The sequence below is a fragment of the Rhinichthys klamathensis genome, unplaced genomic scaffold (genome assembly GCF_029890125.1).
Source record: "Rhinichthys klamathensis goyatoka isolate OS25496 unplaced genomic scaffold, OSU_Roscu_1.1 h1tg000436l_1, whole genome shotgun sequence".
In the NCBI taxonomy this organism is placed as follows: Eukaryota; Metazoa; Chordata; class Actinopteri; order Cypriniformes; family Leuciscidae; genus Rhinichthys; species Rhinichthys klamathensis.
In genome coordinates this window covers 1129842-1143314 of record NW_026606932.1, presented here as the reverse complement: position 1 = coordinate 1143314, position 13473 = coordinate 1129842, and the positions used below count along the sequence as shown (strand labels likewise).

Sequence of the window (13473 nt, the reverse complement as noted above, 5' to 3'; positions counted from 1 at the left end):
TGCTGAAAATTCAGCTTTGCATCACAGGAATAAATGACATTTTAAAATCAAAGCAGAAACAGTTATTTTAAATTGTTGTAATTTGTTATAATGTTATTGTTTTACTGTATTTTTGATCAATCAAATTCATCCTTGGCGAGTATAAGAAACCTTAATAAATGTCACCGACCCAAACTTTTGAACGGTAGTGTGTAGTGTCTACATACAGTATTGCTTGCATATGGTGTTAAAATTCTAGTCTGGGTAGACTTAGTTCAATTTTTTTTTTTTTACTGAAACATTTCAAGTTGTATATTAGTGATATTAAGACCTGCTATGACAGACTGTATAGTCTGTTGGACTGAATTTATAGCTTGTTGGACTGAATTTATTATACAGAAAGGATCTGTTTAATCAGCACCATCCACAATTATGGGAGCGATGTACTCAGAATGACGAATTCCAAAGGAGAAGCTGGGAGCTTTGGCTCTTGTGAAAGTAACCTGTTGAGAAAGACAAAGAAAATAGTTGTTGTGCAGAAGATGACTGGCTTCTTTGATTCAGATCGTTAGGTAGAGCTCACAGCGGGTGATCGGTCAGAATCACACAAGATGTCTTCATTGAAAGCATTTATTAGATTTACAACTGCATGGTTGAATGTACATTGAGGTGTATGTGTGTGTGTGTGTGGTTCTGAAAACAAATAGAAGAAATAAACAAACAATTAGTTAAATGCAAACTAATGATTATCATGCAACAATCTCTATTTGTATCAACTGTATCCTATTCTAATAATATAGCAGGAATAAAATACAGTAATATTTTAACATAACCGAAACTGGGATTAACAGAATGAAAAAAGGCTGTTCTGTAGATCTAAACAACTACAATTGTAACAATGACAAAGGATAAACCATTCGCAATACAATGACTCCCTCAGCTGGTCACATAAATAACTAAACCAAGCCGCTCCGAAAGGTGTCACGTGATGACCAGTGTATATGCGGGAGGCGCGCGCCCTATAACCGATTAACTGGACTGAAGGCAAATATCGCCGCGATAGCTTACAAACTATGCACAGAAAGTGTTTAACTGGTATTTTACAATGTATAACCAAAGAATAATGCCCGAGTGGCAACTTATACATCAATAGAAAGAATCATCACGACACAAAGACTAGCTGAGCAGGAAAGCCTGAGCTTACATTTAGCAATACTAAACAGACGAAACACTACCAATCTAGCCTTTGCAATGCCGGTAAAAGATCAACAAAATACAGATTCTTACTTGTAAAGACGCACACAGAATAAAGCAGTTGAATCAAGGCGGGTTGTAAGTCCGTGCGGTTCGCGTACACTAGTAGCGTTACTGACAAAACCTCTGACAGAATAATACTCGCGCGCAGCGATCCTGAATCAACTTGTGATTGGCTAAGAGTCCAGGTGAAGCGAGGCTTCTTCCAGTAGGAGAGAGAAAGTCACAGTAAAATATCTGACGCTTAGATTCCACAAGGGGGCCTTTTTTTTTACAGTTGTAGTATACTAATTCTTGTTATTTTAAGCAACAGTAGTTTTAGTAGAGAGCAATTCTAAACTAAAAACGGAATATATATACAGTACACTACCATTCTGTAACGCTCGTAATATGGTGCGGTAGAAGCACGGGAAGGAGGCTGGATCCAAACGCAGTGTACAGGCTTTATTTAGACAAACTACAAACTTAGACAAAGACTCAGACTGGGATACAGGACTCAGAAGAAGCGACCAACGTTGACATCAAACATTCAACAACTCACAAACTTAGGGCAGAAACACAGGGCTTAAATAATCAAGTACAAACGAGCTAACAGGATAACAAGGGGGCGTGGATAATAAGAAACACCTGGGATAACTAATAGACAGGTCAGGGAACCACTGGACATGAAAAGACAAGACAAGACACAAAACCCACATCATGACACATTCACAATTTGGAGTCTGTCAGATTTTTTTTTTGTTTTTGAAAGAATTCTCTTAAGCTCACCAAGGCTGCATTTATTTGATAAAAAATAAACTGAAAACAGATACATTGTGAAAAAACTATTACAATTTAAAATAACTGTTTTCTATTTGAATTTATTTTATATATTAACATTTTATATTCATATATTAAATTTTTTAGCATCCTTACTCAAGCTTTCAGTGCCACATGATCCTTCAGATATCATTCTAATATGCTGATTTTTCATTTTTAATAAAAAATCTCACTGACCCCAAACTTTTCAACCGGTAATGTATAAGTACAGACCCTTTCTGGATGGTGGGCTCCAGGTCCTGGTTTCTTGGTAGTGTCCCCAGGCATGAGGTTGCGACCAGTCATGCTGTATTGAGGGGCCTTGTGTCTGTACACACACGAATCTACTATCTGGTAGGTCCCTGGGCCTGGAGTCTGAGAAAAGGATTGTTATCATCTTTGCAAATACATACTAAGAGGTACATACTGTAATGTGTCCGCACCTTCCGTAAATCTTCGTGAAAGCTGCCAATAGGACTACGACCGCTGAAGGAGACATTTGGAGAGGCTGTTTTATTCACGACTCTTGGCCCTAATACTGGGGGGAGCATGTACGCAGCTGGACCTGGAGACAAGATAATGAACGTCTGCTAACGCATGGGAAACATACCTGTTCTAGTAGTATTGCTGTGTATATCTGTAGGAATCTACCTGGTGTTTGGTCATTGCGGAACAATTTAGTTCTCGCAGAGAGGGAGAACGCAGGGGCCAAGTAATAGGTGGTCTTTATTGCCTTTTCAGGTGAGTAACTGCCTGATTAAAAAAATCAAAAGACAGTTGAACTTTACTGTGCATGTTCTACATTGTTCTACATTTGCACACAGCTACAAAGCCTTGTGTGAAATACCTGGGCCAGGGGTCTGGAAGGGCTGAATATCCTTTCGCCGGCCGCAGACAGAGTACGCAGGGGTTCCGTCCCGACCCACCCTGGTGATGTTGGAGGGAACGAGGAGGTATCCGGGCCCTGGGGAGAAGTTGGCCTGCAAGTCACGAAGGCGCCTGCCAAAGCTAAACGCTGGGCCTTTTTGCATCTGCGGGTCATGGTTGTTCATTCCTATAAAGGGCAAAGAAAAAAAACAAAATTTAGATTTACTGCAGGGCAATAGCTAGGTATTTTGGACCCCTGACCCTTTTTTAAAATAACATTTAGAAATTGTTGAGTGTTCTTAGAATCGTTCCAACCTTTCACCCCATTAGCCCCTGATTTACTGTGTTTATTGTGTGTGTGGCCTAATATCACGTAAAATGTCCTCACTAGTTAAATATGAGGTGCCACGTAGGATTTAAATCATACTTCGCTTATCAATACATGCATAACACACGTGCATATACACCTATAAATTACTCGCATATACATGTATACTATTGGATGTTCAAAATACATATATGAAATACACGTGCACACTAATATGAAATTCATACCAATACATATTATGTTAGTAATGAAATATAAACTTGTGAATAACTTGCATATACATATAAACTTGACGCACGCATACACCTATAAATACTCGCATATACATATAAACTTCCATGCACATACACCTATAAACACTCGCACATACATATACACTCGCTGCACACAGACACACCTATACACACTCGCATATACATATAAACTTCCATGCAGACACACCTATAAACACTCGCACATACATATAAACCCGATGCGCGCATACACATCCATAAAACACTCGCGCATACATACAAAATAAAACGTGGATGCATGCTTTAGTTGTGTGTATATGTATATGCGAGTGATTTCATATGTGGATGTGCGTGAACTTTTCAGTGTAAAAGGAAGTCATTTATTCTTTTTCTTCTTTTGGAGTTTCATGGCGGTTGGCAAACCAGCTAAAAGGTGCATTTACCGCCACCAACTGGACAGGAGTGTGAAGCGTCAACACAGGGGGCGGAGAGATATCACGCAACACCTGAAATAAAGCTTGCCACAAAGAACCTTTCTTTTACTGTCTGAAACATTTGAATGGTTGATAAAGTTCATAAATTGATAAAGTTGACGATGCAGACTCGCCATCTCCGCTGTAGTGAACGCCCCTATAGAGAGAAATGCACACTTCATATGAAGTGTGAACGCGCCGGCGCCTCTGTGTCCTGATTATATTGTCCACTATATTTGCTTCTTATTTATTAATCCAGGCAAATTTGTTGATGAAACATTGATTAAAATGAACATACTATTTATAAAAAAACGAAATAAACTTTAAAGAAAGGCTGTCTACAAAAGAAAACTTTAAGTAAGTGGTCAAAATCATGTCTGACCCATTCCAAATGTTTTCCGATAGCCTATATCTTATGATCCTATCTTACTCATCTCATGCGGTTCCCTTTTCATATAATCAACATAGATGAAATAATAAAAAAAAACATTATATTATTTAAACATAAATATGAAACGTATGTTTAAGTTTTTTAACTTATAAGCGTCACACCACTCCGCTTTGCTCACATGCTCTGGTGTGTAGCCTATAGTAGCCTATATATGCATGTGTGTGGTGGAGGGCTGCGATTTTCAAATAATAATCAAATAATACCCATCGATCTTCGAATATTAGCTGTGCTTGAAAATTTCGTTTTGTATAAATTGTATCTTCATTTTAATCAATGTTTCATAAACAAATTTGTCTGGATTAATAAATAGGAAGCAAATAGAGTGGACAGTGATCACGACACGGAGGCGCCGGCGCGTGAACTGGAGTGCGTAAATGAACCGAAACTCAGCGTATAAACTACTTGCATCACAGACCTGTATGTCTATAGAAAGCTTGAAATGTGTACTTTTAAACAAAACAATTAAAAACTAAAAGAAATTGGCTACTCTCTGCTTCTGCATGTGGCTAATTCATATGAAGTGTGCATTTCTCTCTATAGGCGCGTTCACTACTGCGAAGATGGCGAGTCTGCATCGATTTATGAACTTTATCAACCATTCAAATGTTTCATGCATGATCATTACTTTCGCCGGTTCTTTGCATAGACAGTAAAAGAAAGGTTCTTTGTGGCAAGCTTTATTTCAGGTGTTGCGTGATATCTCTCCGCCCCCTGTGTTGACGCTTCACACTCCTGTCCAGTTGGTGGCGGTAAATGCACCTTTTAACTGGTTTGCCAACCGCCATAAAACTCCAAAAGAAGAAGAAGAATAAATGACTTCCTTTTACACTGAAAAGTTCACGCACATCCACATATGAAATCACTCGCATATACATTTATATTCCCCACTTAAGCATGCATCCACGTTTTATTTTGTATGTATGCGCGTGTGTTTTATGGATGTGTATGCGCGCATCGGGTTTATATGTATGTGCGAGTGTTTATAGGTGTGTCTGCATGGAAGTTTATATGTATGTGAGTGTGTATAGGTGTGTCTGTGTGCAGCGAGTGTATATGTATGTGCGAGTGTTTATAGGTGTATGTGCATGGAAGTTTATATATATGCGAGTATTTATAGGTGTATGCGTGCGTCAAGTTTATATGTATATGCAAGTTATTCACAAGTTTATATGCATTCATTACTAACATAATATGTATTGGTATGAATTTCATATTAGTGTGCACGTGTATTTCATATATGTATATTGTAACATCCAATAGTATACATGTATATGCGAGTAATTTATAGGTGTATATGCACGTGTGTTATGCATGTATTGATAAGCGAAGTTTGATTGAAATCCTACGTGGCGCCTCATAGTTAAAGGGGCTTATACATCAACCTAATCATGTTTATATTTAAATCTAGTGATTTGCACAGGTTTCTATGATGGTTAATTTTACAAATAGAGGTTGTGTTAGGTGATAGAAAACATAATTACGGTAAGTCTATGAGATGTCCGCACTAATAGTGAAACAAACGTGTGTGTGTGTGAGAGAGAGAGAGAGAGAGAGAGAGAGAGAGAGAGAGAGAGAGAGAGAGAGAGAGAGAGAGAGAGAGAGAGAGAGAGAGAGAGAGAGAGAGAGAGAGAGAGAGAGAGAGAGAGAGAGAGAGATTGAGATTGAGAGAGATTAAGTTACCAGTTGCCCCTGGGAGAGAATATATTGGCCCTGGACTGTTATACATTGCAGCGATGGGGCCCCTTGGCCGGTGGGGCCTCCAAGAACCCATCCATACATCCACAGGTGACATGATGTCTGTTTAAAAAATGTTTTTATAGAATTACAAAAATGACTTGTTAAGAAAAAAAACATTACACGTGTTAGCCTAGATAAAACAATAACACATTAATATTTGCATTTTATGATGCAAAGACAGAGAAGCCTTTAACTTCACTACTCTTACAAAATGGTAGATTTGATGACACAGTATGACACTTTTTTTGTAGTTTAGGCAGCTAACGTTACAAGCACTTAATTTGCATTTCTAATTTAATTTGATTAAATAGTCAAAACATGTCATAGAGTTCCTTAACGTTAACCGTATTGTGATAACGTTACAACAAAACATACAAATATACAACAAACTAAGGAAACACAATAACTTACCTTAAGTGCAAAATATTCAAAAGTGCGTGAGTTTAATAGACTTTTCGATCTCCGGATGATTTTGTAAAGAAATATTCGTTTAAAACCACGTTCCTACAAAAAAAGTTCCACTTAGTTAGATAAGAACGATCGAATTGCGATATTACAATATCTGCGCGAAATAACTATATTATTGACATCTAAAAGTAAAATAAAGCCGCCGAAAAGCTCTGATCAGACTTGCAACTGTTTTTGAAGCTTTATACTTGTTTTCTTTTGCATCTCTATGACGCCGTCGCCTTGGTGATTCTTTGATGTCAGTTTGAGTGACATTCCAATGGCAAGAAGTTCACGAGTAGCTGCTCTACATGCCAATCCACTGTAACCCGTGCAGTAGCCTATAATTAATTATTAAACAAACCAAATTCAACAAATGCTCTCCTTAGAGAAGTTTAATACACATACTGTCTTGTCTATAGACCATTACAGACTACTTATACAACACTTAAATAAAACACATCAATTTCAAAGTTACAACCATAAAACGTTTGCCTGCAGTGACCATATAATTATTAGGACACTTAAGCCACACTTAAAGGGATACTCCACCGTTTTTTCATATTAAACTATGTTATTCTCTTATCTAAGACGAGTTGATACATACCTCTCTCGTCTCAGTGCGTGCACTGAATCGCTCTGTCGGGCGGAGAACTTTGAGAGCAGTTAGCTTAGCCCCATTCATTGTATATGGGCCAAACAGAGATGAAGTTAGAAGCGACCAAACACATCCACGTTTTCTCTATTTAAATATAGTTACACGAGTAGTTACACGACCAAGTATGGTGACACTAAATAAAATGTGGCGCTTTTTATATGCAGGTAAAATGGATAACTATAATGTATGGCGGAATAGCACTTATTGGGAGCACTTCGACTCGGCGCTGTAATATCTTCACTCGTGAAAAGTCCTTTCCCCCCTCTCCCTCTCCCTCTCCCTCTCCCTCTCCCTCCGTCAACTCTGCACAAAAAACTACTAGGCTACTGCAGGCGTGCAGGTCACGTTGGTTCTATTGACGGAAATGACAGGGAGAGGGAGAGGGAGAGGGAGAGGGGGGAGAGGACTTTTCACGAGTGAAGATATTACAGCGCCGAGTCGAAGTGCTCCCAATAAGTGCTATTCCGCCATACATTATAGTTATCCATTTTACCCGCTTATAAAAAGCACCACATTTTATTTAGTGTCACCATACTTGGTCGTGTAACTACTCGTGTAACTATATTTAAATAGAGAAAACGTGGATGTGTTTGGTCGCTTCTAACTTCATCTCTGTTTGGCCCATATACAATGAATGGGGCTAAGCTAACTGCTCTCAAAGTTCTCCGCCCGACAGAGCGATTCAGTGCACGCACTGAGACGAGAGAGGTATGTATCAACTCGTCTTAGATAAGAGAATAACATAGTTTAATATAAAAAAACGGTGGAGTATCCCTTTAAAATGCGTGTGAATTCCATTACAAAAGATAACAAAATATTAAACCAACTAACGTGCATGCAAATATGAATGAGTGAATTATGAATGAATAAAGAAAACACGGGCACACTTAGGCCCGTTCACATCAAGGACGATAAGATAACTATACTGCCGTGCAAAGGCAAAAGACCTTAACTTCAATTTTGGTCAAAATGAGTTATTGCCATATTTGGAACAATGGACATCAGTTTTATCATGTGGAAAAATATCTTGCGTCAATTTTGTTCTTTTCTGCTAAAAATAAGATGTTGTTTTTGCCATAACTTCCAAAAGCAGAGGGAAAGCAAAGGCAGAAGCCCTTAACATCAGTTAGAGTCTTTTAGCTTTGTTCCGCTGCACTCTAGAACGCTGCTATTAAGTTACAGTGGAGTTAAGGCACTCTGCCTTTGTATTACCCACCGGCAATGTGTTTGCCGCGCTGAAGTTACGGTGTTATGCCTATATGTAATTGAAGCACTTTTTCCACACGCATTCACATAAATAAAGTGAAAATAAAATTGTTGCAGTGTTTATTTTCTATCTAGCATTAAGAATGTCCTATTCTCGCGGGAAAACTATGGTGGAGATGGCTTTGAAACGCAAACACCAAGATCAAGGTAAGGATGATATGGATACATGAAGAAAAAAATTCTACTTCAGATATTGTGAAATTCAGCTAGGAGACTGGTAGCCTAGTTAGCTAGCTAGCGATGCAAACTTGGGCTAAACTAGGCTACTTGACACACAAAACACACCTGTTCCTAATCCGCAAATAGCCTACACAATAGATGGTGTGCCAGCTGTAAGACACCACAAATCAAAGCCTGGATACTATTAACTAGTACTAGGCCTAGCAGCTACACGTTTTCTCGTGCCACAGGCCTACTGATGGTCCACTCACTGACAGAAAACAACACGAGTGGGTTGGGGACGCCTCGCGATACACCTCCCCTGGCGAGGAGAAAACATTACCACACACACACAAACCAACCCAGCAGATATAACTTAGATCGCAGCTTACCTTCTTTCTTTTTTTTAAACATGGTCAAAATCCATGGAAAACAACATCCACTGAGAAGACAAATCCATTGTTTAAATCCATCATGTTCTGGCTGGCTAGCCTAATTCTATCAAAGTGCAAAGTTGTCCGGAGGTTGACATTCAATTAAATGTCGCTGTGGGTAGGCTATTAGTAGGGTGATCAGACGTCCGGTTTACACCAACCACTATGAAATTGTCCCGGTTAAACAGTTAAAATGCTGACAGCTAAATGGTGTAAAAGTGTGGCTGTATTGTAGAGGATTCCCATAGATATGGAGGATTCCAACAGCGCGACGTACAACAGTATGCCGTTAAAGCCATGAGCTAAGACACACAAACTAGCTAGCACTGTCAAAAAAAAAAAAAAAAAAAAAAAAACACAGACGTGAAAAAAGCTTGCGTAAACTTAAAACGGGTAAAACTCGTGGTGCATTCATGGATAATGTAAAATTGTCGTTTAACATATTCAAAGCTTTCAAAAAATTGTGAGACTTATTCAATATAAATTATTTTGAATAATTGATGTTTTATAAGTCAAACTAACATTTGTACAAATTGCACCAGTATTAAATGTTACTAAAAAAATAAGACTATGACAAGGGAGTACAAATTGTTTCATATGAGTTATTAAGCCTACACTGGTAACACTTTACAATAAGGTTCATTAGTTAAAATTAGTTAATGCAGCCTATATTAGCTCATGAACTAATGAACAAAACATTTGTTACGGTATTTATTAATCTTTGTTAATTAGTTAATAAAAATACAGCTGTCCATTGTTAGTTCATGTTAGTTCACAGTGCATTAACTAATGTTAACAAATACAATCTTTGATTTTAATAACGTAAATGTTGAAATTAATATTAACTAAGATTAATAAATGCTGTAGAAGTATAATTGTTCATTCTTAGTTCATGTTAACTAATGTAGTTAACTAATGTTATCTAATAAAACTTATTGTAAAGTGTTACCCCTACACTGTTACTTGGGTTACTGAATTGTGTACTTCTAAAGAAATTTTATCAGATGTAAAGACACCATCTTGTCTATAATGATAGATATTCATTAGCTGCATGTGTCTAACTAATTTTCTTTTCTAAATTTCAGTTTCTTCCGAGTCCATTCCTGGGGTTAATGCACAAAATGCAGAGAGCATGCCCCCTACGAAACTAGAGGCAAAGGAGTGGACAATTCTTCACAGTTATCTCGACATCAGCGGATTCAGCGATGATTTGTTTTGTGGAGCAGATGAGCTGTTCACCATGAGCACACCAGACCCCACTCCTCTGCCACTAATGACACCAGAGCCTGTGATTGCCCATGTCACGGCCCCCGACCCAGTTCTTCCACCAGTCACACCAGCCTCACCCTTAGCTCCAGAGAACCCACCACTGTCTGTCCTTGTTCCAAACAGTCAAGCACACTCTCCTGCTCCTCCATCAGAGCCCACAAATAGACCACCAATGAGGGGACCATGTGGAGCTAAATGCCGACGGCAGTGCTCTGGAAAAGTTTCAGAAGACATGCGGCAAGAAATCTGGTCTGAGTACTGGAATATGACGTATGCACAGAAACGGGCCTTTATCTTTGCCTCAGTCAGCCAGGTTCCAACGGTAAAGGTCTGTGCCAATCCCAGTCGGCAGCGGAGCAGGTCATTTGTCTACAGGATGCAGGATACCCACAAGACCCCGCAGCAGGTGTGCAAGCTATTCTATCTTTCCACACTAGGCTATCATACCACCAATAATAGCATAGTTCTCTCAGTCATGGGCAAAGCAATAAGAACTGCTCTAGCTCCACCCAACGACATGAGAGGGAGGCACGAGCCTGCCAACAAGCTGGACTTGCAACCATTGATTGACCACATTGAATCCTTCCACCCGTCAGTCAGCCACTACCGGAGGGAGCATGCACCATTCCGGCGCTATCTCCCAAGTGATGTCACGGTCAAGCTCATGTTTGCTGACTTCATTGAAAAAGGGAACCGCTGCTCTTATGAGACTTACCGTAAAACAGTGAAGTCGAAGAACATAAGCTTTACCAAGCTTGGAGAAGAGGAGTGCGAGTGCTGTTTGCTCCAGGACCAGCATGTGAGGGCTGATCACCAGGGGGAGGCTGCAGAAAATTGCCCTGAGTGCGAGAGGTGGCATAAACACCAAACCGAAGCAGTTGAGACCCGACTGTACTACAGGTCGGATGCAGACAAGGACTGGCCTGACGACACATCTGTCAGAAGCGTTGACCTGCAGAAAGTCATCATGCTCCCACGCATGCCAGGTGTGAAGTCGGCAGTGTTTACCCGACGAATATCCACATACCATGAGACCTTCGCGTCAGTGGGCAAAAAACAAAACAAAAGAAAAACCATCTCTGTTGTCTGGCATGAGGGAATTGCAGGGCGGAATGCCAAAGAAATCACATCGGCGTATGCAGCAGCACTAGAAAAAGAACGGGACATCAGGCATGTTATATACTGGGTGGATAATTGTAGTGCCCAAAATAAAAACTGGTGTCTGTTTTCTTCACTGCTGACACTGGTAAATTCTGAAACAATATCAGCTGAAGATGTCACTTTGAAGTATTTCGAGCCAGGACACACCTTCATGAGTGCCGACAGCTTTCACCATGGTGTGGAACAAGAAATGAGGCACAGACCTGGAGGAGTGGTTTTTGATTTTGATGACTTTTTTTCAGTGGTGGCCAATTCCAACTCTAGGAAAGTGGAGGTGGTGGAGTTGAAGAATGATAACATCAGGGCATGGAAGGATGGCCATTCTGCAGCCAAGACAAAAAAAATGCCCAGGCTGGCTGAACTCAAAGTGGTACAACTGCGACGTGGGTCAAGGTCCATGTTCGTGAAGAAATCCCATGGGGAGGAGGACTTCATAGAGCTGGACTTCCTGCAGAAGAAGTTCAATCCCTGTATACCAACCACCTTGAGGCCGCAAGACTCGGGTGTGGAGGAGGCCAAGAAGACGGAGATCCTAAAAAATCTTGTTCCCCTCATGCCTCCTACCAGGAGGTTTTTCTGGAGCTCCTTGGCAGTCAGAAACCTCAATGAGGTTGAAGAATAGGGATAAATTAAGCCCCTCTGCCCTTCTGTGGACTGATTTCCGGACTCTTGTGATTCTCTCTCTCTCTCTCTCTCTCTCTCTCTCTCTCTCTCTCTCTCTCTCTCTCTCTCTCTCTCTCTCTCTCTCTCTCTCTCTCTCTCTCTCTCTCTCTCTCGCTCTTACACACTCACACACACACACACACACACACACACACACACACACACACACAAAACATCAACATTATTCATTTTATTCACCTCTTAACATTCTTTCGTTTCATTTTCTTGTTAATTTAATAAATTTCTTAAAATCAGTTTGTTGTTAGACTCCCTTCTTTGTAAACTGTCATATACTGACTATATCAAGACAATCAATCCTAATCACATAAAATTTGTGAGCGAGAACTGTTAGTCTGTACATGCATGTGGTACTAAATACATTTTCCATTCTGTCCAGGAAAATGTATTAATACAGATTTTTTCATTGATTCTGGAAAACATACACACAATGTCATCAGATATAAGCATATTCCTATATGTTTTGCCAGAAAAGGGTGAATGATATTTGAGAAAGGGTGTCTACATATTACTGGCATAGCCAAATCAAACCTTTCAAATGTAAGAAATATTTGTGGAAGGTTACTTTAACGGTACCTATTAAAGTGTTATTTTACTTAAATTAAGTACAACGATCAAGGTTTAAAATGATCCAGTACATATAATAGCCTTCTCATTTTTTATTTTGTAATATTCTATTGATGTAATATTAAGCCTTACTAGACAGAACTCACTAAATGTTATTTTAAGGCTATCATTGTTATCATAGAAATGTTTGTATAGAGTGATAAAAGTCAAAATGGTCAATAAATTAGAAGTTAAGGTAATTTGCATTTGTATGACCCATTATTGTTTCGCAGATAATGCAAAGGCAGAATACAGTAACTTCCAAATAAGGGTCAAAGGTCAAGTTTAAGCTCACATTTTTTTTAATGTAGATAAATATATTCATTATGACAACTACTTGGCAAATTTTCAGTGTCCTACCTATCAGACAATTGGCTGGACAACAAAAAAACTTTAAAGTCATTTTTCTCAGTTTCACACTCTGGTGAGTTAAGGTCTTTTGCCTTTGTAGGGCAGTATAAAGATAACGATAAAGATATATTTCTAAAAATCGTTCTCAATATAGTATAGCAGAGTTCAACGTCACAACATAGCTATAATGATAACAGTAGAAACAATTTAGTTGGAATCACTTTCAGAACGATTTTATCCAGCTAATGAACGATAAAAACATTGGCAGCCAATCAGAATCCATCCTGCTGTAACAAGCTCTATCGTTTAAACTTTAAAGTG

General features: G+C 39.2%; 1 protein-coding gene across 1 annotated transcript; it reads right to left on the bottom strand.

The window, feature by feature from the left end:
• Window positions 1-353: 353 nt before the first annotated feature.
• cimap1b (ciliary microtubule associated protein 1B) lies at window positions 354-6176 on the bottom strand. The gene is made up of 6 exons (XM_056235987.1): window positions 6064-6176; window positions 2879-3085; window positions 2683-2784; window positions 2475-2596; window positions 2266-2406; window positions 354-482 (listed from the first exon to the last, which is right to left on the bottom strand). The coding sequence occupies exons 1-6, from the start codon at window positions 6173-6175 to the stop codon at window positions 390-392; spliced, it is 777 nt and encodes a 258-aa protein (XP_056091962.1). The 5' UTR covers window position 6176; the 3' UTR covers window positions 354-389.
• Window positions 6177-13473: the final 7297 nt, after the last annotated feature.